Source organism: Rissa tridactyla, chromosome 9 (genome assembly GCF_028500815.1).
Source record: "Rissa tridactyla isolate bRisTri1 chromosome 9, bRisTri1.patW.cur.20221130, whole genome shotgun sequence".
Lineage (NCBI taxonomy): Eukaryota > Metazoa > Chordata > Aves > Charadriiformes > Laridae > Rissa > Rissa tridactyla.
This window is the reverse complement of record NC_071474.1, coordinates 15818804-15843607: the sequence shown is the minus strand read 5'-3', so window position 1 is coordinate 15843607 and position 24804 is coordinate 15818804. Positions and strand designations below refer to the sequence as shown.

Genomic DNA, 24804 nt, shown 5'->3' with positions numbered 1-24804 from the left:
AAGAGAAATTAATGTTTTGAAACTAAGTTCTTCATGATCATTAGGTTAGATCAAATTTGTTTCATAACTTTAAAACACACGCTGCTGTAGCACAATTAGCTTTTCCATCGTTGTTAAAGCATAGGTTCTGTCTATGACATCCCAAAGGGTATTTATTAAGTATTCAGAATACAAGCACAGTAGCAAACGCAGTCACATTTAACACAGACTCATTTCTTCTTTCAGTCAGAGTAGGTTTTGTCAAAAAACCCACTTGATTACTGAATCTTTTTAGACGACTTGTTACCATATCCATGATTATTAGATCATGGCCATAGGCTAGACACTGGTACATATATCCAGCTGTCAAAGTGAATTTAATCCATTAAATACAAAGGATAGCTATGGACAGGGCTGTTTTCTGTTTATGTATTAGTCAACCTTTTCAGACTAGTAATTCTTTCTTGAAGAAATTTAGGCAAATGTATTTATCTGCGCTTTCATATTTGGATTAGATTCAAATAAAATTTACAGAAATGAGAAGCATATGTAATCTGTGAAGGTTTCCTGAAACATTTTCTAGCACATTGCTGAGTCCTAGACTCAAATCTGCATTTCCACATTTTTAAATAGCAGAACTCACATTTAAAAAGCTGAATAGCAGATACAGTAAGAACTGAATTGAAAAATAAAAACCCGAAAACTTTATCAATGTAAGTAAAACATTGAATTACATGAGCAGAGACACAGAAATTATATACAAAAAGGAGTGGATATTAACACTGAAAATATGTGCAAGCTAATTTAACTCTGCTTAGGTCATATGAAGTTGTTTCTATTAATCCATTCCAAGTCCACCATTTCCCTGAATTGAGGAAGTTAATAAACACTGTCTCTTCTACAGTGTGAACATTAGTCCTCATTTTACAGCTGAGGAAATGGGAAAATAGAAAAAAAGCCAAACAAGCCAAACAAAAACACCCACCAGTTCCTCAAAGGGACGCAGGAACTATGCATCAAGATATGGACAGAAATTTTGCCTCTTAGCTATGTCCTTTAAAACTCAAGATTATCCTCTCTTTATTGTGCAATAATACAATCTTGGCAAAATTTTTTGATGGAGATATTAATGCCTGCTTTAGCTTATTTAAATTACAAAAATAACAGCACTAAGAATCAAGTGATTAATAGTATGTCCCAGGAATTTGCTGTTCCTAGTGAATTTCTAGATATGAATTTTCAGGAAAAAAATCATTAAGACAGAAGAAAAACTCACATTTTGAGAATTCTGCATTTCGTTCATAATTCAGTATTCCATACCCCTATAATTTAATGGATCTGATAAAACAGTAGCACAGATGGAAACAAAACCAGAGGATATTTAAAAATATTGAATATCTCAAGAAGGAAGCTTGCTACATGAATTACGTGAGCTGCTCATTTCATTTTAGAATCAGTCCTCCAAGTATAAAGTTCTTTCAAAATTAGAATTTCAGAAGATAAATACCTAACTTCTCATACTAAACTCATTTTAAATGTTATCTTTGCTAAGCCTGACAAAATCAGGCCAGTATTAACACATACTTACATATTCAGAAGACAATGAGCTTATCTCAATGTATTTCAGTGAACCTATTGCCACAATCCCAAAAACAGTGCCTATTCAATCGGTATTAATTGACTCAAAGGCTAAAAGGACACAAAAACAGAACTTTTGTTGGAGCTGTGAAAGACCTTTTTTCCCCAAACGTGACTTGAGACCAACTGGCAAAACAGTTAGAGGAAACTTGGGTTATTAATGTTGTGTTCAATCCCAAGGATAGGTAGAGAGCTTCAGTACACATGTCCGCTGATACAGCATTAAATTTGCTTAAAAAGGGAAAACAACAACAAACAGACACCTTGCAGCATCTAATTCCCTTGGTTCATGCTCTCCGTGGAATCAATGCTGACCTCTCCTTGGTACAGGATCTGCTCACCATGCCAAGGTCACTTACACCACGACTTGTCTACCCAGGTTAGACCAACATATGTAGGAACCATAAGTAACAAGTCCTGTCGAAACTGCTTAGAGCAGCAGCTCAGTAACGCTTCCCAAGGACAAGGCAACCTGAAGCTCTGCTGCTTCCCTACACTGACCAAGGGGCACGAGGGGGCAGGGATTAAAAAACAAACCCAAACCAACGATCACTAGGATGGCACATGCACACATCTGCTACAGCAGGCAGAAAGTTCTTTTCGAGTACCAGTAAAGTAATAATTATTTCACTCTTCCTTCACTGGGAAAGAGAAAAAAGAAGAATGAAGTGTTTTTTTAATTCTCATCTATATCTACAGCTTCAGAGAAAGTGATAAACCTGAAGACTATGTTACATAAAAAGCTGTGAAGGATGGAGCAAGCTATACAGATAACTTCAACATTCTTCTCTTCTACAGGCTCTTTCAGTAATAAAGGAACTCTCAAACATGGAAATCCCAGTCCACATGAAAGAATATGCTGTACAGTGTTAGTCACATTAATTGTCTCCTGGAGACTTAGAAAATTTTTCACTTTTTCCTTATATTCATCAGCTTAAAAATTGTTTGATCTTTTTAAATAAGGAAAAAATTGATCAACTCCATACTCACAGCAGACATAGAAATGAATGTTACTGCTGTCCAAAGCATCTGTGCTAAACAAGTTGCCTCTGAACTCCTACACTTCATCTTGGGGAAGAAAACATGACTCATCAAAAAAAATTATATACCTGATGGGACACAAGAAATTCACAGCCTTTTCTTAATTTGATAACAAAACCACACTCTGAGGAGGAAATATCTGTACACAAAGACCTATCCGTGTTTGCTGACAAAGGGATCCTAGATAAGGTACATTTTCCAAATAAATACAGAGCCACACAACTCTACACAAGCGATTCTCCCCCATTAGTGTCGCATTTAGGGTTCTGTAATATAAATAATATGGGAGCAAGGCAACCATTTCACTTAGAAAAAAGGAAAACTATCAAGTTGAAAAGCATTACAAATACAGCAGTGTATTTTCACAACTGTTTTGCGGTAACCAGAATCATGGAGGAAAGTCAAATGTATTTTGAAAATGTATTTTCCAAGTACTAGAAGGGACAAGTACTGTAGGAAACTATGAAAGTCATACAGTGATACTTTTGCAATAAACACTAGTTAGCTGTTATGACAGCTCAATCTATATAGGCTTTCAAGCTAAGTATGTTAAATATAAGAATCATTCACAGCTTAAGATTTTAAAAAGCTGTAGCTTTATGAACAGGGGGTTCAACCAACAATTAGCTGTGAAAAAAAGAAAACAATGTATTTTAAAGAAATCTATACTTCCCGCTCTTTTCTCTACAGCTATGTGCTAATACTGACAAGGTACTTTCAGATCAATGCACCGAATGCTTCAGGAGATGCAACAGCTCTGCCAAGAATCCTGCCTTCAAAAGGACTTCCATTGCTATGGCAACAGCATGTTCTCCAGTATCCAATTCAGAGACAACCTATGACACACACATGAGAGATGGCCAAACTCCGACTGAGTCCTCACTGCAGCACCAGTCACATTGTTATGTACATACCAGTTTTCACTTGCAGAAATATAAAGTACAAAACAGGTTTTTTTATAATGGTTCACAAGGCATTTAGATTACCTACAAATAAAGACCTGCATCTAGGAGAAAAAAAATGCCATCCACTTTATAAAACATAGACTATTTAAAAGCCGAAAGGAATATAACCATTAGCCTAGAATATAAATTGCATGACACAGCATCTCTCATATGTAGGCATTTACCCCTTCTCTGATCCCAATTTCCCCTGACAGGATGGGGGAGAAGGAAAAAGGAAGCACTAGTTCATAGTAAATAAGTAGATTGAAGCCAAGTATCAAGTATATTGAAAATTAAGTGGGTTTCATGAGTATAACAGACCCGGATAAATATAAACTCTGGGTTTACTGCATCACTCAAAAAAAATAATAATAAATAGTGCAATCTCTTGTAATGTTTCACCTTCTACCCAGAAACGTACTCACAAATGCACAGCCTTGACATGTCTTGAAATGTATTCACCTAACATGTAGATTTTTAAGCATCCATGCCGTATACATCACTCTTACACCTGTAAGAGTTTGTATACTACTACATAGGGACTAGCGAGTAATGGAAGCCATTAAAAAAAGATAAAAAGGAAATTTAAGGTACATATCCATTTATGTACTTTTATGACAAGACAGTTTTCAAGAGGTAGACAAAAACCAGCCAGTTGTTCCTCGCTTAAGTTCATTCACCCCAGATGGTCAGATATATCTTTCCTGTAACACAACGAGAAATGCAGCAATGCAGTTGCATTCTTTATGTTCCTGGCAACCCTAAAACAGTTTAGCAACCTTTAAGATCACTTCTGGTTGTACTGTACGGTGCTTATATACTTAAGACTAACATACAAGTAGGAACTTCTTGTAAATAATCACAGCCACCTTTAAAATCTTGGTGGAAGAAAAAAAAAAAAGATTAAATTAACTTTTATAGAAGTTGACTACTTCCCACTTTACAGGGGTTGACTTACAAAGAGGAGAAAATAAAAAGCCCTTTTGCCGATTTATGAAGTCCTGTAAGTCTGTTGGGAGACCATGTTCTGGAGAATATATGGTCTCCCATCCCTTAAAGCCACTCTCTGCTGCCTTTTGAAGTATCAGTCATTATCTAGGTTGGTTTGCAAGTAGCAAAATCACAGATTATTAAAAAAATATTTCAAATAAACTAATGAACAACTTAAAGGGAAAAAAAATAGGGCTTTGGTTTATTTGGGTTTTTATTGGGGTTTGGGGCTTTGGGAGGTTTTTTGTTTGGGTTTTGGGTTTTCTGTTTGGGTTTCTTGAGTTTGGGGTTTTTTTTGTTGAAAAGCTTTTTAAATTCAGCATCTCATGAGTACTTGCAAGAAAAATATCTAATTCAGATGTTCCTGTCATAAGTAATATTGACAAAGTTCATGCTCTGATTTTTTGTGTGCTTATTACTGTCCTCTGGCAAGGGAATATGATATCAGAGATATTTTCAAGGTTACCAAAATAAAAGCATTACACAGAGCAGAGAACACATGTCAGACATTACACACATTCATACACATAAAGTGGCAGAGATGTGCATTTCTTCTATAAAATCAAACTTAAGAGAAAAATTTTTGCTTTACCATACCATTCAATCACCTTACCTCTAAGCATCACAAGCACTAATCTTGCAAAGACACACTACAAAATACAGCCATTTGAACTCCGCAGTAGTAAGCACCATGCATCATTTTTTATAAATATACAAAAGCTTTTCATTACTCCAAAACTCGGTCATCTTCATTAAATCACCATCTCTTCATAAAAGCCTCAGCTTCGTTTAGCATGCAGGAAGATGAAAGAGCAGCTACCCTCCTTATGGATTACTTCTCTATTACAAGAGAATGTTTTGCACGTCAAAAGCAAACATTAAAGGATTAAATGATATTGTCGTTGCTGCTCTTGTTTATTTGCAGTGGGCAGTGAATAGAATTGCAAAGAAACAATCAGTGATTATTTTAAGCTGTGTTCTTTTGCTAGGATTATGACTCATGAAGTTGCTGCATAAAGAAACTGGAACAGGATAGGTGTCGCATTGAAAATCATCGAAACATCACAATGTAAAAAAAAAAGTGTTTGTCCTACAAGCAAAGCTGTCTGGTTTAATCACTTCACAGAGTAGCCACAATAGCTCTTGGGATAACACCAAGACAATAGTATCTTGCATTCAAATAAACAAAAAATAAAAATATAAACAATTAATTCCATTCTTCTACAGAAGACTAAAAATAAATATACTTCAGAAAATCCTAATGTATCTCCAACAGCATCCCACTAACACTAATGTACTGCGGTAGAAAATTCAAGAGCTACTTGGTTTCAAGACATCCCTGCAGCACGCAAAATGCAAAACTCAACGTCTTTATCATGGATTTATCTACTTCTTTTAGGCTTTAAATATGTTTTCCAACAGAACTAGAGAAACCAAGTTTGCAAATCAATGTTATTTTAAACTAAAGTCTTTACATTTTACTTATACATTATATGCTAATAGGTATGAATCACACTCAGTTTCATGTTTCGCTAATTTTTCTGTCTGGTTCCCTTCTTACTGCCTCATTCAAGTAAAAAAAAACAAACAGTTTATTTTGGACTTTTAAATAGATGTTAAAAATGCAGCTAGTACATACAAAAACCACCAATGTGCATTTAGTTTTTATTTTAGGTAAGACTTGGAATCATTCAATACACTAAAGATTTTGTCTGTAAAACCTGAATATGGAAGAAGACAGTAGGACTGTAAATCAATTTCCTCTCCAAAGACAATGATACACATATTTAAATTAGCAATATATTTTGGTCATGCTCTAAACAGAATAAATACAGATACCAGGTAATGCTACAGACCAAGTTCTTGTTTATATTGAATTAAGGGTAAACTTTGGTTTAAACTCAACTCCATTTAACACACAGAACATACACATTCATAGTCTGATATTCATTGGTATTTTACTCACAAAATGTACACAACTAGAAATGACCAAATTTGTACTTTGTTTTACTAGGTATGTTTTTCTAACAATTAGTTCTGCCTATTCACCTTTGTACTTAAGAAGGGGAAAAAAATACACCATCAAAAATGTAATTTTCACAAATCAAGGCTTAGGATACACTTCTATATAAAACTCTAACTTAAGTTTCTCCATGTTACCACTGCTTCATCTTCAGCAGCAGCAAAGAGCTCTTCCAGAAACAAGGCACAAACAAAATGTGTCCTGCCGTTTTGTTCATGCAAAGGAAAGGAGAAAAGCAAAAGTAAGTGGTTCAACTTATTACTAGAACTCCATGTAACTAACAACCTGATAAAGACACAGAGATACCACCGCTCCTGCAGCTACAACTGCTACAGAAAAAAACGAGTCTGCAATACCAAAGAAAGCAGACTTGAAAAGCATAATATAAATATCTCACATGCTTACAAAAAACAATATAGGCAATGTCTGTAGAACTTCAGGAGCAAGAAGTCAGGTCCACCACAATAAACAGGATTTACTTCAGAAAAAAAATTATTACTTCAAAGGTGTCAGCTATACGTAAAAAATATCTACTTATTTTCCACTTACCAATAAAGAGAAATTGTATGCAATACCAGAAATATACATTTTTAACCTTCTTTTTAAAATGCAGTTCTATAGCATTAGCAGTTTTTGAAGTTTTCTGTAGCACTAATATGGAAGTGTACAACTTCCCTGTCCAAGACAAACCTTACTTAGTTTTATACTAAGATTTTACTAGCATTCCTAGAGAGTATTACCCTACTAACAGGGCTGGAAAGTAAGCCCTTTTTATCAAGTCTTCCTCTTCTATACGCCATCCCAAGGTACTTCTTTAAAACACCAGCAACAATTATTTTGATGTGACCAAGCAAGATTTTTCTGCATTACATCAGTAAGAACATGAAGTTTATTTAATTTAAAGCAATTTAAGCTTTTTCTTAACCAAATAAAAAAAATAATCACATCCCTAGCATACAAGAAGAATCTAACAAAGTCCTAAAGATTGATTTGGTACATTTTAGCCTGATTATCCTCTGAAGACAGTGAGATATTATTAAATATAACAAAAGCTGTTCTTTCTGATCATTCTTGGTATTCAGTTAACATCTTCACCAAAAAAGTATGTCCTTTATGTTTTTGAATGTTGTGTTTACAAACACAGCTTTGTCTTACAATTGAAAAAAACAAGGCATTCATTCAATACTTTAAAAAAAAAATCATTATCTCATCTTAGTCTCATAATAGAAAAAAACCTTGCCCCTACAACCACTAGTAAATAATAGATTGTAGTATTTAAAAAGGCCACAAGTACTTCCAAATCATCAGGTTGAGGTATACAATAGAACTGGAGACTTCTAGACTTTCATATTAATAAAAAAAACCACAAATTGAAGGAGTGGCCATCACTACTTAAGACAGAAAAAAAAAAAAGAGATTAAAAATACATTTCCTGTCCTTAGAATGATAATTATGCACTGAAATAATACTTTCCCCCCTTTTTTTACAATGCTTAATAATAAAAAAAAGTTAGTAAGGTGTATACACAATTTAAAACTAGTTGTGAGTGTTCAATAACAACCTCCATCTATTAATTCACATGCAGAAGAAAACAGGGCCTTTTCTTATTTCCTTATTTACTATTTAAATTTAGTGATTTGTTCACAGAACATACAAAACTAATCAAGTTTTGCTATATACTTCTGAAGAAGTGTGAACACACTAAATTAGACAATGCCTCTAAAAAAACTTTTTAGAGAACATACTTTAATTCAGTGAAGTCATTTATTTAAACTGAATTTTCAAATATTATAGACTAATATTTATTTTGAATTTAAGATAGAAGGCTTATTTATTATATCACACAGATACATCTGGCTCTACAGGTAATTTAAGAAATTTTATAGAGCTTCTAAAAAAGCTCAATGCTATTCCCAAAAAACATAATCCTTCAACATTGGAGTACCAAAAAAAAAAAAAAAAAAAAAACCACACCTGCCTCTCCATGGTCAAGGTCTAGTAAACTACTCAAGTTTATGCACATCTTTCAATTTTAAAAATAGTCTCCACAAACTCCAATCTTACTAAGTGATATGATACTATGTTAGTGCCTTAGACATCCTTGTGTTCATAATAAATGCACACAGTTTTCAACCATTAGAAATTACACCACACCTTTAGCAACTTAAAGAAAGTACAGTTTACCAAGTTTATAGTACAGTATACAGTAGATTAATGGAAATTCATATAACAGTATCTATAGGCTCAACTATGGATAAAGTAGAATTATCTGAGACAAACAGCTGTCATACCAACTTGACAGCAAAATGACTAAGGGGTTAAGTCCTCTTTGTGTGACAGCTGGAAAGAAGCAGGGGGAAGGGGAACTTTGGCACGTATGTCTAAATGACAAGCTTTTAACATAAAATCCCCTTCCCAAAGACCAAAGAGAGACCACAAACAAATAAAACAAAAAAACAAAAAAACCTTAGCAAAAGCTACAGACATAATAAAAGTTCTACAGTAATTAAGGGACCGAGTACAAGTTCAGCTGCCATTAAAGAAAATACAAATATGCAAGAATCTCATTTATACTTCTCTTTAAAGAAAAGGAATTCCTCAGAAAACATGCAATTTCTCAGTTTTTTTTCAGGATTTATCCTCTACTTCACCCAAAACTTTAGTCCTTGTGTTTACATTGATATCAACACTGCTTTCTGGGCAAATCCAGAAATACAGCAACAGGCAATTCCAAAACATATTCCTTCCCATGTGCCATTACGACCACTCTCCAAAGCATGTGGATACTGTTCAGCACTTAGAGTAGCTCAGAAAAATCTGGCAGATCAAAGAGCTACTGGCTGGGGTGGAGGGTGATGGTGAGAGGTACCCACCCCAGGTAGCTCCACATCAGAAAAGGACAAGGCACTACTGCCACCCCAGACCCTCTGAAGCCAACCACAAATACCATTGCAAAGATCCCCCTTGCGAGACAGTAATGTTTATGCAGGGATGGGAGGTTAGATGCTGTGCTTGTCACCACAGTGATCACATCACTGCTCTCAACCAGGGAAAACTAATTGCTGGAAATAAGAGATTAACTTTTTGAAAGAATGCTTTCTAGATGCCAATACAGCAAAAGTCATTTTCCCTTATTAACAGTGTCAAGTGTATCTCTAAACAAAAGACAGGCCAAACACTACTAAAAATTCTAAAATTAGTTATTTGGAAGACAGCAAGGAATTTCTGACCAATTGACATGTGGTTCATACCATCATTTTCAGTGATAACAGCCATTTCAAAACCATAGTCCACAGCAAGAAATGATGGACAAACACCTACTTATCTGCTCACCAAGCTAGATTCAGAATAGCTAGCTGTTCCAGTAACTTTTCCTTCCTTTTTTTAAAAAACCAAAAAACCTCAATATCCACATGATCACAAACACTTTGCGAGAGACTGTCTGCTTTAAAGTTGGGTTATCAGTGCCCTCCATTTATCCAACACTTTTCCCCCCCCCCCCTCTTTCTTACACAGGAATATGGAAGCATTACCCTGTCTACACGCTGTACTTTTCAAGACTGTTCATGGAGAAAGTGTCTGATAATTTATCTTTCCAAAGGCAAAGGAAGGGGAGGAGGAAAAGGGATGGCAATAGTGAGACAGCGGCTGCCAACAGGGAAGCTGCAGAGTCGTGTATTTACTGGCGCTGTATCACCCTTCCAGGTTTCTAAATGCCATCAGTGAGGAACCCAGACTGAAATCTTCAGCTCACTTGGGTTTGGCCCATTTGAAGGGTAATTCACGGGTCCCCCCTACAAACAACTAGCAGGGAAAGAAGCTATGGATACCTGTCCGCTTTCAAGCATGAGGCTTCTACAACTCTTCCCAGGCGCATCAGAAAAAGCACTGAATTTAGCACCCCTCACATCCAAGATGAAATACCAGGTTACTGGGTCTGCTGGTTCACTTTTAATGGAGCTAAAGGACAAACTAGATATTAAAAATAAAAATAATAAAGAAGCCACATAGCTGCATGACCTAATGTTTATTTTAATAGGCCACCCTAGATTTCTAGCACTTAACACACAATAAGCTTATCTTCTTTTGAACAGCAAACAAAAACACACATCTTGGATGACAAAACCAGAATTACGGATCAAATCCCTGAAACATAGGCCTTCCACTTTTTTCTTTTTTAAATTTAAAAGAGTCTGTCATGACCTAACACCAAGCTATGTGACTACATGAGATCATTCATCAGCTCCTCAATTTAGGGACTAGGAGCAGGCACTAGGAATTTCCTGCACCTCAATAGGAGACTGCACCAGAAACACGTGAAGAATGATATCAGAGAACTGATTCTTCTTAGAAATCACAGTTCTGGTTAAAAAAAAAAAAAAAAAAAAAGTATTTTGAAAGGTTGGGAGCACTAATTTGCATACCTAAAAAGTCTCATCTTTCTGCAGTTTTCTCCAAGGTTGTGATTTGGCTGTCAGAGTTAACAGTGCCTTTTCTCTTCAACACTTTTAGATTAATGCACACAGCATTTAAAACATTGCCCATCCAGGTAACTCCCAAGTTTTTTTGTCGGGGTTTTTTTGTTCGTTTGCTTTTACAAGGAACTGCTGATGCAAAACTAAAAAGGAAATAAGAGTTCACAGGACTGACAAATAGTAATCAAGTCAGGTTTTGCTAATTTTGGAAACACTGTTTGGAAACTTAATAGACCTGCTAAAGAATTGCCATTGTGTCCAGTCTCAAGACACATGGCCCTAATTTAGGGACACTCAGGTTAATGGCAGGCTATCAATTTAAACGGTCTTTGCATCAGGCCACTAATTAGTGGCCTATCCCAATCCATTCCTTACAAAGGCAGTATATTAGCAGACAGAAGTGGAAAGGGCACCCTCTTGAATTTGCATAAAAAGGGTCAAACGGACAGATACATTCAGAAGTTTTTTTGCATGTAGGTCTAGTATGAGGAATGTCAGGGCACACACAAGAGCTGTGCCTAAAGCTGTCCATACACAAACGTGTGCACTCATTTTTCATGAGCTTCAGAAGAATCTTACAGGCAAGAGAAGTGTCAGAAGTTTTGATGATGTAGCTCCTGAACTGTACCTCTTACTTTTAATTCTTACCACTTTGTTATCTCGTAGACATCCACGCTACCTCACTGTAGCTTTTTGACTTATACCTCGCACGTGTACGTGCACAGCCACACACAAAAATAATGCTATTGGTACAATGAGGAGGCTACAGAAACTGAAGCTAGTAAGCCACATAGGAAAATGTAGTCTCAGATATGTTCTTCTTTAACATGTAAGAAGTTCTTTGCAAAAGTAAAAAAAAAAAAAAAAGTTTTTATTTCAGGGTACCGCACCTGAGATTAAAAAAATTTCAATCCTAGGAAACCTAGGGGGAACCCTAGGAAAATTGCACTATTGTTGCCTATGGCAGGCATTTGAATATTGTGACTGGATTTTAATGGAGTTACTGTAATAAATAAAGGGCATTGGGCACAACTGGTAATCATGCGGGTTTGTATTGGCATATATTTTGTGTTTTTGACAAAAGGAAAGCAAAGCAAGATTTCACTGCAATTCGTAAACACTGCTATTAACCATAGGAGTAACACAGAAAATTGTAATTTCAAATAAAGTCTTAAAAAAAGCTTGATTAAAAAGTCCAACAGAGCATATCTCTAACCTTTGCCTTCTCCCTCAACAATTTCTAAGACAGAAACGACTTATCTTCACAAGTTGGTTTTGGAGGAGAAAAGAATGGGAAGTTCCATTTTAAACAAGAGGTAATTACAACAGGAATGACAAGGAATATTTTGTGGCTTAACTCACTGACTTACATATCAGGTTACCTTTCCAATATGTTTATTTTCACCAGTAGTCTGACCAAGTTATTTGACTTTATCAGCAGCTTACACAACTTACTGTCATAAGATACTAGGATATATCAGATTAGTTCACTTATTTCATCTGCAGCTTTCATTCATAACTGATTGACCCGTAGAAAGCAAGCCTGCCCCAACACCAGACTTTAGCTATCTTTTAAGAAAAACACAATGTTCACACGTTAATCCATGAGAGTATTTTCTCACAAATTACAGATATCAGCCACATTAGCTGTTTTATTTATTTAGCCCAATTAAACATATATTTTTACAGCATAATCAACAGAAATATTAAAGAATTATATCAGGTCAAGCTTGTTACATCAGAATTAATAACATACACCCCAGTATTTCCAGCACTTCACGAAGCCACACCTGAAAAACAAACAAACTCAACCATTCTTGAACAGCAACTAATTTGTCCTTTTAAACTGGGGGCAGCAAGGAAAAGGCATCATGAGCCTTCCAAATCAGACTTCACAGAAACACAGTCTTAAGAGCCACACAGACAAGCAACTGATTTTCAGCTACTTAATGGGGGTCATTAGGCTGCATCTCGAACCACTGATAGATTGGGGAGGGCAGGGAAGGTGTTTTCAGATTTGTTTTTTTATTTAAAGTTTACACGAGAAAAAGGGGGCTCTATAATAACAAACAATAAACACATTCCAACTAAGGAAAACACTTTCCTTTAGTATGTTTATAAAGACTTCAGAAAAATAAAACAACTGAGTTTAATGGGAAAGATACTGAAAAGAGCTTCACTTCTGTAATTGCCATCAAAATCACAGCAAGTCTCTGTAAGAGGTAGCATCATTCCATATTTAAAGAAAAAAATTTTAAAAGTACTTTTTAGGAATTTGTGCATACTGTGCTTCTCAGTACTACATAGCTCAAAGGAATAAATACGTCCTGTCATGTTTCTCTTTAAAGAATGGCCTCTAGCCAAGAAATTGAACACGAAGTTTCTAGAAATCAAATGCCTATACTTCATCAATGGTCTTAACATGTCTTTCTACAACACTTAACACTGACTCAGAACACAGCTAATATAGAAATTTGTCACCTCTCACTCCTGCAGAGTAATCCCCCTAGGTCAAGCCTTAGGTCATAACATTACAAGAATTAGGGCATATAATCCCACTAACCAGTAAATCTCCAAAACTAGAAATGTTCTGAATTAAAACCCAGAACTATACACCATTCTCTTCTCCAAGGGGAATTCAGCTGAGGTTGTAGCTTATTTGACGCTGCAGGGTATTACTCATGATCGCTATCTATGTGACGATATACCGTATTGGTAAAGAAATTCAAGGAGTCAATAACACTGTCCCAAAAAGCTAAGTATTCTGGCATCCTCCCCTTTTTTTGAGCCATCCAAGGAAAAAAGGGGAAACAGTACCTACAAATACAGCAAGCTGCATTACCTAAGACTGATCTAAGAGCTAAACTAAAAATGAAAGCTTTATTATTCAACTGAAAATTATTCTATTCCTTCAAGAAAAGCAAGGGGAAAGGGGAATGAGATGCTCAGATTGTGCTTCCCACAATAAGTTTTAGCTGCCTGAATATCTTTTAAAACAAGCTTTTGAGAAGCAACTGTCTTGAATATTTTTGTTAGAAAAAAAGAAAAATATTAACTCCGTTGTACACAGATTTGATGTCTTACTGTTGCCAATAATTTAAACTTGAAAGAGCAAGACAAAACCACTTATATATTTTAGGAGAGAAAAAGTAAAACGCTTCTTCAAGTATGTTACAACTACAAGATTGCTACATATTTTCATTAAATTAAATGTGGGAGATCATCTCCGAAGAGTTTGCAAAACTACACAATTCAGAAGTTTTAAGATGCTTTTAAAAACAAAAATTCTAAAGTGTCACTAAAACACAAGGTGTCATTTGGAGTCTCAAAGTAAGAGCTGTGACAATAAGAGACAGTCGATGTTACTGCACAACTTCAAGCAACTACTTCACTCCTCTACAGGCATTCTAAAATTTATTTTCATTAACCTTAACTAAGAACACAAACATCACTTTGTTGTATTCATAAAACCAAAAATAACGCTTCATTGTATTCATAGAAAATAAACATACATAAAAACCAAAACACATTATTAAAGAGTTACTTTAGTTTCTCTTTTGTAAGTAGTAATAAATACACCCTTTACAAGAATGATTAAAAGTATCTTAAAAAATTGCACTTTCCTATTACAGGCTCATCTTAAAAAGTCTCTGAAAACAGGCATTAGTTGGACCTCAATGAAAAGCCATTGAAACCACAAAACACATGCAACGTGTAAATACAGTTCCAGATGCACTGATAAAGGTCCAACATGGGAGTCTATTTGTCAAGACTTTGAGAACCACATAGTACTAGAAAATTGTATTAGCCTTACATTTTCCTTAAGAACTGCATTTTAAAATATATCCTTGAGTCAGGAGTATTGAATTATTTGGCATATTATTTAAATGTTTTCGCCTTTCATACAGGGTCTAGGAAATACTTCGGTTGAACAGGTAGGTTTGATTTTATCAAACAAAAACACCATTCATTTTTAACATAATAGATAAACAGACAACTTGCATGTCAGTCTGACTAGAGATACTTAACACTTCACTGTACTGGAACAAGTAGTCTAAGGCATATAGAGAAAAACTGTGGTTAAAGTTAACAAAATGTGTTACAAAGTCAGATCAAAACAGCACATCTCTAATTAATCTGAATGTCTCATGAGAATACGTACAAACGAAAGATTACCACACTTCAAGCACATGGAGACTAAGCTAAAATATCAAGACCTAGTTACATGAAATTTACGTATCTCATATGCATCCTACCTGATCCACTGAACTGGCTGCTTCCTAGCGTAGTTGGTCTGGTTTTCCCACTATTAACAGGTGGGGAAAACATCTGCAAAACAAGAAAAAAATATGTATTTAAGTTGACTTTGAAACTCCATGCAAAATTACTAATGAAAACTTAAAACAAAAAGTTAATAGGAAAAAATTCTTTGATTCATTTTTCTGCTAGAAAATAAAAAGAATGTGATGTGCACGTTTAGACCACAAAACCAATAAGCTAAAGTACTCCTTGTGATTTATTAATACCACTAAAATACCACTTTTCTACATGAACACAAACAACTTCAAAAAAAAAATTTCAAGGAGACCTACTACTACTAGGGCAATTTAAAATGGTCATACATCTTAAATTTTGCTACTTAAAATATATTTCTTGCTGATCTGTGAGTTTAAAGCCACTGGATAAAGACAGTTTCTGAGAGGCAGTAGTTTTCTATTATGTTTATAAGTCAAACACCTTTCTGAAATCTGTTAGAAGTATCATATAGGAAAAAAACCTATAATTTTCTAAGCCAAAATTACTGTATAAACTATCAATTAATAGTCTCTGTTATTTACAGGCAATAAATTTTCATAGAATGGTTTGGATTGGAAGGGACCTTAAAGATCATCTAGTCCCAACCCCTCTGCCATGGGCAGGGACACCTCCCACAATTTTCTTTTAGTTTGTTTAAAAAAAAAAAAAAAAAAAAAAAACAGAAAGAAAATAAAAAAGCCAAAGTACCGGTGCCACACTCCAGCTTAACAAACGTTAATTATTAGATTATGCCATCACTGGGTCAGCCTGATTTTAACCAGTTAAACCAATTGACCCAGCTGGCATTACGGTATTAAATCTGGCAGTCTAGACATTACATCAAAGTTCAGGTGTCCGACTCGGCGGAGCGGGCCCCGCCGGGCCGCCCCCGCCGCCGTGAGGGGAGCCGGGGAGGACCCTACCGCGCTGAAGTCCAGGAGGTCGCTCAGCTCCTTGTCCGTCCCGATCGCGGCCATTCTCTGCTGCTGGGAATTCATTTTCCTCCGCTCCTCCGATCACCTCCTAGGGCACAGAGAGAGGGAGAGGCAGCACTTCACCGCGGGACGCCGGCGAAGGGCCCCCGGCCCCCGCGCCCCTCAGGCGGGGGATCCCGGGGGTGGGGGAGCCGCTTTACCGGGCGGGCTGCCGGAACCGGCAGCTTCCCCAAAGTAGCCAACTCTCCCCAAGTTTCCTCTTCTCCCTCACTCCACTTCTCCCCCACCTCCGGCGAGGCACGGTCGCGCCGCTGCCAGGAATGAGGCGCCCCCCCCACCCCACCCCCGCTTCCCCTCAGGCGAACAACCCGCCGCGGCCCCGCGCCGTCCGGAGAATTACCGGGAGATTAACCGACGCGCTGCCTCCGCAACAATGGGGCCGGACCGGCCGTGCCTCAGCGGGGCCATCCCTGCCCCACCATGACCGCCTTCCCCAGCGCTGGCGGCAGCTTCTCCGCGCTCGGGACCGCGGCGGGGCGGGGGAGCCGCCCCCGCGCACCGCACGCGCACACGCGGCCGGGCGCGCGCCCCCGTCGGGCGGAGGGGGGTTGGGGAGGGGGGGCGGAATGCGCGCGCGCGCACGACGGGAGGGGCGGCGGGGCCCGCGCCTTCCCTTGTGCCCGGCGGGGGAGCGGCGGGGCCGGTGCCGCAGCCCCGCTCCCCCGCCAAGTTTGGGAGCCGCCCGGCGCGGCGGGGCTGCGGCCGACTGCGATCCTTTATGAGCGGCCGGTAACGCGCGTCCCCAACGCCGCCCGCGGGGTACTCGCTCCTGACCGGGGCCGGGCGCCGCAGCCCGCCCGGAGACCCCCCCCGGCCCCCGCTACCGCCCCTCGGGCTCCCCGGCGGCGCCTCCTCCTCCTCGGTGGCCTCCTCCGGGCAGCCCCGCTCCCGCCCGGCCGCGGCCCCCTGCCCCTGCGAGCTCCCGGCCGCCGCTTCCCTCCCCCCCGCCGCTCTCTCCCAACTTCTCCCGGCCCCTCACCACCCGCGCTTACCTCCTGCCCCCCGAACGCTCCCGGTGACCGGGGCCGGGCCGGCGGCGGCGGGCGGGCCGCGGGCTGGGTGGGAGGCGACGAGCCGAGCGCTCCCCCCCCGCTGGAAGGAACTTGTGGGTTTCCCTCAGGCAGACATTTTTTTGCTTACGGAGCCTCAGCACCACGTTCACGGCTCCGGCTCCGTATCCCTCCGCGCCGAGCGCCGCCACGGCCTTAACCCTTGAGGCGCCGCGCCGCTACCGGCCGGGGGCGGGTGGGAGGCGCCGCCGCGCTGGCGGGGGCCCCAGGGAGCGGCCACTGCCAGACGAGGGGACACACACACCCGCGGCCCGCTTAGGGACACTGCAACGGGCACCCGCCGGCACAGGCACCGCGGGGGAACGGAGCCCTCCCCGCCGCTCTCCGGCTCGTCCCGGCCCCCAGCGCAAACCTCGGCAATGCGCGGGCCCCAAAGGACATTATCACGCCCACCCTGAATCCAGACACCCTAAAATACGCCTCAATGCTTTTAATAGATCAACGTACAGACTTACTTTGCAAAATAAAATTGCATATGAATTACATGAAGCTTTAAACGTTCATTAGCAGCTTCCTCTCAGATAGATAAAATTAAAACCATGACACGTCAAAGCATAACGGTAGGTATGTTAAGGCCAGGACACCCCCCCCGAGAGAACTCCGCGGGTCCCCGGAACGGGCGATGCTGGGGGCGAGCCCGCCCCGCGCTGCCCGTGCGGGAACGGGAGCCAGCGAGAGCCGGGGCCCCGCCACCGCTGCCGGCAAACGGCAGTTCCGCGCTCCGTCTCCTTCCCCGGCGGCAGCACTCCCAGCCCGTCCCGCCGGGAAGTTCGTTCCATGTTTGGAAGCACGGTGAGGGCACGGCGCCGGAGCGCGGTGCCGGTGCCCGGCCCGGCGCTCAGTGGCACACACCTCTCCCGAGCCTGCAGAGCCCCCAGGTGGCACCTACTCGCCACCACCTGGCTCTCGGCCTGCTCCTCTCTGACCCTAGCTCCCCAGGGCTGCCCGCCCTTCTCCCTGAAAGTGAGAACTGAACAATAATCATCTCTGCAGCTACTGGCGTGTTATTTTTTTGGATCAAGGGAACTTAGGAAACACAAGGACAATGAAAAAGGATACTGAAAATCCTGGAGAACCTAACGCGCTCCAGGGAGACAGAGGGCAGGCGGCGTGGGGGAGCGCTCATCCCTCACAGGCTGCTGCTTGGCAGTGCCCCAGGTCTGGGAAACAGCAGGCTGTACAGAGGGCTCTCCAGCCCCACGCCTGTCTCTTCCAACCCCCAGATTCCGACCATGACATCTTCCGGAGGAAGGGGAGGGTGAGAACAAACTTACCACCCCCGTGCAGAGACAAACTGGAAATTCTGCGGCCTTAAAACATTCTCCTCCGGTTTTCTCCCGTATATGCCGTGTACTGGATCATCATCTGGCCTTGTGATTCTATGAATATTCATATATTCGCCACTTAGAAATGCAGGAAGCAATTTGTATTAAAATATCAACACAATGACTTCCATTCTCTGTGCCCCTGAGGGACATAAATATGTACTTTTTCCCTTTGATGTACAAGTAATACTTCACTTTAGAGGAAAACACCAAGTGACAGAGATCATTATACATTTCACGAGGAAAGGCCTTTAACAAGTTTTAGTTACAAGGAAGGTCCCCTACCTACATACTGCGAAAATATTGTTGTTTTCCTTGAAGTGTTACTTTGTAACCGGTATTGGGACTCAGTACAGCTGCAACAATGATAAACGTTGACTAGAAAACTGACTAAAGCTAAAGAAGGTGGAAGCAATAACGCTTACAATTATTTCTACTGATGTGTAATTGTATTAAAATTAAAAATTAATTTCAAATACAATACTTTTTATTTGCCTTACGGCCTAAGGTTTTAAGGTTCATATTCTTAGGCTTTTATTTGCAGCTAGAAACTTTGAGTGGAAGATGATAGATCCGCATAATCCATGACATAGGGTTTAAAGACACACAAAATACCATAAAATCTTCCATTTGGTCCACAATGACATGTCCCTTTCTCATGCGGAAGCTGGCAGTAAGCACGCTCATTACCAAAAGTCACATCGCAGCAGCCACTCTTCTGTGTTACATCCCTGCGGGGTGACAGTCCTCTTTGAAAAATTTCACTTTCAGGCACCTGTAGAAAAATGACCAGAACATAGATGATGCTTACAGGAATTATGCCAGATTACTTAGCTAGTACCCAAGGTCTCAGGGGAGGTGTGCTTTGGCCCAAAACATACGGTGAGTCTGACCTAAAGAAGATTTCTCTGGGGAGCCAAAATTGTTATGAGTTGGACAATTTGGAACTTTCAGGAGAAACTCACACAGGTAGCTCGATTAAAACTGTTGTGAAAGAGACCAATAACTATCACATCCTGTATTACAATAAAATTCTAAAAACGGATTTAACCTAATGTTTCCTGGGTACATCATCTGCCACATTGGTCAGATCTGGAATCTTTAACCTATTCAGTTTTCAACCCCTCTTCATTTAACACTGACCAGAGTTAACATGTACACTCAAAACATTGAGACACAATATTCTACGTCCATAAAACATTGTCTTTCATCTGTTCTCAGAATGTCCAACCCCTTTCTGAAGCTGCAACTTACTTAGTACCCTTTCGTCTCTGCCCCTCCTTATAAATTCTTCCTGTTCACTGCAAAGATAGGAGTTTAAAAAAAAAAAAGCAGCATTGCATATCCTTATCCTCTCACAGTCATACACAGAAAATGAAACAGAAAACAATGTGGTGAACAGTAAAAAAAGAAAACACCATCAAAAAACCCCAAAACAAACAAACTCTGTTTTCAGCTATTTAGAAATCTTTACAAGAAAAGATGACTGAGTAAGACTTTATAAACAATTTTAAAGGATATGAATAAATAGGTGTCTGAAACCTGGTTTGGACAATTACAACAGTTTTCCATTTGCGACAAAGAAAATGCTTGCAAGTTTATTCCTGCTTCAATCCCTAGTTACAGTACTTTCCTTACAAATATGCAAATGTGGCAAACATAATACACAGCTCATACAGAATGAAAAACTTCCAGCTTTGCTGTGACACGGTACCTTCCTTGTACTTTACATAGAAGGCTGCAATACTACTGTCTTCTGTTACTGTTACACCTGTTTTTCTATCACTTCTTTAAAAATAAAGGTCTGCACTACCTAGGGAGCAATGGATCAGGTGGATAGCACAGGAATATAGGAGCAATCATAAGCACCAATCAATTTGCTAGCGATTTCGTGAGCAAGGACTCCAGCAACCAGGGCTGAAGTCCCAAAGACGCTTTCCCAATCATATCCCACATATGCCATCAAGATAAGTTAATTTATTTGTCTTGTGGATAAACACCCTTTCCTTAGAGAAGTCTTAGGTCCATCGTGGAGTAGTGCAAGTAAACCCATGCACACAAAGCCAGCAGTGAACTCCAGACTCTGACAGAGTGTACAACACAACTGTAAATCTTTATGGTAACAGCCCTGACAGCTGATCTACCAACATCAATATGGTCAGCTACCAACCACAGCAATCAGGGAATTGCTAGTTGCCAGATGGCAACGGCAACATTCTTCCGCACGCTTCAACATGACCATGAAAATGAAGAATTACATACAGGACATAAAAAAATTAAGAGGAATATAAAACCTAAAACACTTGAGCACAAACCCCTGAAAATAATCACACTCATACGCTGCTTCCACAGCCTTCATGAATTGCTTTCCACCCACTCCTTAAAGGAAAAATATTTGATACAGCAGGCAGCTGTTGTGCGTTCAGGGATGTGAGAAAATGTATTCCATATTACTATTTAATGTATCATGCCTGTGTGAATAAAATCATTAAGCCTGCATATCTCCTTTTGGTTTATTTATTCTTAAATTTACACCCACTGAATTAATTCACCACCACCACCCAAACCATATGAGCTCCCAGGGTGTTCCCCAACAGAGCATTTGACCCAGGATGGAGTTTTCACTGAAACGGCTCCTTTAAATCAACATGTATGTGCTCAGCCTGCATCCACAGCCAGCAATTTATCCATGATAAATGCCATTGCTCAGCAAATCCATAGCCCTGGAGAGAAGTCAGCAAACCTCCTTTCCTGTTCCAGCTTTTTTTTTTTTCCCCACGATAAATTTCTACCCTCACCTAAGCCACTGAGTCCTTTGTACTGCTTCCAGTAGACTTCCCAGTACAGACAGCAATGCTCATTTGGAGTCAGCAATGAGGAGAACGCAACTTGTTTTCCTGCAGCTGACATGGACAAGGCAATTCCATTTTCACTGACTTGTTCCTGGGGTCTGTACCTGGAATTTGATCCAAGCCAATAAAAATTAATTAAAATACTTCTGTTGTCATGTGTGAAACTTTTGGATGAAGCTCTTGGGGAAGACACTGTGTTCTTCCTACAGCTCTTCCTTCCAGAGCAGACTTTGGAAGAGTATCCTACAAGTGAGCTTACAGCTATGTTCCTATGGGCAAGCCTCACGATTGCGCAGTGCTTGCTGTTATCAGTACAGCCCATCTCACAGATAACTGAATTTGCTGCCTCACTCGCTGCCTGCTATATTTACCTCCTGGTAATTAAAATTATATAACATATACGTTACGTAACATGTATCTTACAAGAGGGAAGATTTAGAACATTTGCGGTAGGCTGCCATGGTGAAACCTCTCACCAAACAGCGTTACTTACAAGGGAACCACAGAGAGCCTGCAGGCTGACTCCCGTCAAGTCAGACCCTGTTTCTGCGGGAGCACTGGCAGCTATACCAAATTTGTTACTGCTGCGGACAAAGTGTTCGCCGACGACTTCTGGCTAAGCGGGAAATAGCGAAAAACTTTGGCTTGCCGTAAGGGCCGATCTCCGCAAGAGGAATTCTTACAAAAGCAGAAAGTTGAACCGGGGGGGAGGGTGGAAAAAAAGCGATTAAACAGAGAAATCGCGGCGGGAGCCGGGCTCCCCCGTCCCCGCTCTCGGCAGCGGGGCCTGGCCCTGCACAGCGCGGCCTTCCCCGGCCGCGACCGCAGCAACGCCGCTCGGCGGGCTGGCTGCCGGGCGGGGCGGGGCGGGCGGCGGCCGCCCGAGAGCCGCAGAAAGCGACGCCCGCCCCGCCGCCGGGTCCCTGGGGCGGAGCGGAGCCGGCCTATCGGCCAAGCCCTGCGAGCAAGGCGGCAGCGCCGTGGGACGCACAGAGCGGAGCCGGAGCCGGAGCCAGAGCCCGGCCCCGGCAGCCGCAGCGCGGCCGGCGGAGGGGCGGCCGCCTCCGCCCGAGGGCGTCCGAAAGTTGCGCGTGGCCGAACAATGCGGAGAGGACTATTTGTCCTTCCGCCGGCCGGCTGTGACGGGAGGGGGCGGCGCGGGCCGCCGCCGAGCGGGCGGGAGGGGCCGGGGACGGCTCCTGGCTTCAGGCCCCCGGGGCCGAGCCCTCCCCGGAGCCGGTTATGAGAGCCGGGGGAGCCGCCGGGGGCCGTCCCGAGCGGCGGGGCGGCAGCACCCGGCACGGCTCCTCCCTGCGCGGGGGGAAGGTCTCACGTCCCCCCTTCCCTGGTGCTGTCCTGCCGCCGGAGGGGCAGGCCCGCTCCCGCACCGGGCCCTCGGGCCCCCCGCTCCATGCCGGGGGTGGCTCGGCGGCCGTGTGGGCCCGGGAAACTCCCCTTTTCCCGCTGGGAGTCCAAGAAACGAACCTGAACGCTACCAGCGGCAAAGTGAACAGTTTAAATCAAAAAGTGACTTTAAATTCACACAGGAGGTGGTTTGGGTACTTACTCTGTTTAAGCCAACCTTTTTAAATTAACTAAAACCAGTTAACAAGTTGAAGTTAACAGCGACATGTTTTCTTGCTTTTACAGTGGCTTACTACTTTAAGAGAAATAAGCAGTCACAGGAGATTTACGCTAGCTTTATAAAATTAATCTGAAATGATACTGTCTTCAAAGGTGACTTAAAAAAAATTCAGTATGATATAAAGCTTAATTTAAATAAACACCTAAACACATTCCTAAGCAAAACATCCATTAAATCAAAAGCAGATTGATATCCCTGGAGGAAAAAGTACCTCTTTGCAGTGAATCTTGACCTTTCCAGGCAGCAGCCCCGGGCACGGGCGCACCAGGCTCCTGGTGGGACAGGCTGCAGGCGCTCTGCCACTGCACCACCTCAGAGCACTTCATTTTGAGAAAACTCATTTAGAAACTCAGAAAACACAGATTACATCCAAGAATCGTGTAACTGAGATCATAAAAGGGTGTTCTTTTCAGTGGGAAAATGAATATAAAGTTTTAAGTTTCCTATGTAAACTATATTCACCACAAATTTGTATGATGGATTGCATCATGCAGTTCAACGTGAGCAGTTTTGAAATATCCCCTGGATACACATTACTGCTGAAAGCAACTCGGGCAAAGCATCTTTCAGCAAGAAGGTCACTCGCACTGCGAGACGTTGGCTGGGTAGTCAGAACGGAGCTCACTTGCAGAGAGGATAAAGCAGAGATATCACCATTTTTAGCCTGGTTTCCGCAGGAAATCACTTGTAGACAACTACCCTGTGTTCATGTGGATGGATGCGTTTCCTTAATAAATCGTGAACTTATTTGCTAATTTCAACCAAGCAAAATGAGGAGATCATATCACACACAGTTAATGGAAACGGATTAAAGCAGAAAAGAGGAGACTGTGTTGGTGCACCCACTGAGGGGAAGGCTAGTTGAGGTCAATCCTTGTCAGCGACCAAAGAACCCAGGCAGAGGATGCAAAGCTAGGGGAAGGGAACTTGAGGTAGTTTCCCTTCTGGCAGAATGATTTCTGGTATTCCGCCTGTCACCGGGAGCTGGAACCCACAATCTGTTTTACACAGACTTTTTTGAACATTTCCCCATCTCCAAAGTTTCAGAGGAGCCAGGAAATAATTGTTTTAATGTAATCAAAAGCCATATAACCCACAGACAATGTTTTCCATTCTAAAATTGCTTGAAAGAATGTAACTGAAGTCTGACTACAACCATTCATCAGCCAATCCCAGATGGGCCTCTCATGCATGAGATTCCCACTGAACACCAGTTCCCTCCTCGGCACTGAAGGGAACAGGTTGTCTCCCTCACACAACTAATGGACCGTCAGATTACGCATTCTGGGGAACCAAGGGATGACAGAGAAGGCCAAATTTACAGAGGAAAATCACAGCTTTGAAGAATAATAGGAACTCTTTATACCAAGCACATAGAACTACACCTTGAATTGCAACGGAAAAATTTAATTTCTTAAATCAGTGGAGTGGTAATGCATGGGGTTAGTATTGTTTTCTGTCATTGATTTGGGGTTTCTTTAAGGTTTTAGGAAGAAAAAAAATATCTTAAAGTTCTATTTAAAGGCTGCGG

At 41.1% G+C, this 24804-nt stretch overlaps 1 protein-coding gene across 9 annotated transcripts in view; it reads right to left on the bottom strand.

Moving 5' to 3' along the window:
- TCF12 (transcription factor 12) overlaps positions 1-21863 on the bottom strand; it is a 174930-nt gene extending 153067 nt beyond the window's left edge. Inside the window, exons 1-5 of one of the 9 annotated variants that reach the window (XM_054215476.1) lie at positions 21575-21863; positions 19392-19551; positions 18726-18830; positions 16310-16409; positions 15347-15419 (exon numbers count right to left, since the gene is read on the bottom strand). In XM_054215476.1, the coding sequence (XP_054071451.1) occupies positions 15347-15419; positions 16310-16384 (148 nt within the window). In that variant the 5' untranslated portion in view covers positions 16385-16409; positions 18726-18830; positions 19392-19551; positions 21575-21863. Of the gene's footprint in view, positions 1-15346; positions 15420-16309; positions 16410-16721; positions 16881-17373; positions 17595-18725; positions 18831-19391; positions 19552-21574 lie in introns of those variants that run through there. The other 8 variants (XM_054215478.1, XM_054215480.1, XM_054215477.1 and 5 more) reach the window with 8 other exon arrangements.
- Positions 21864-24804: the final 2941 nt, after the last annotated feature.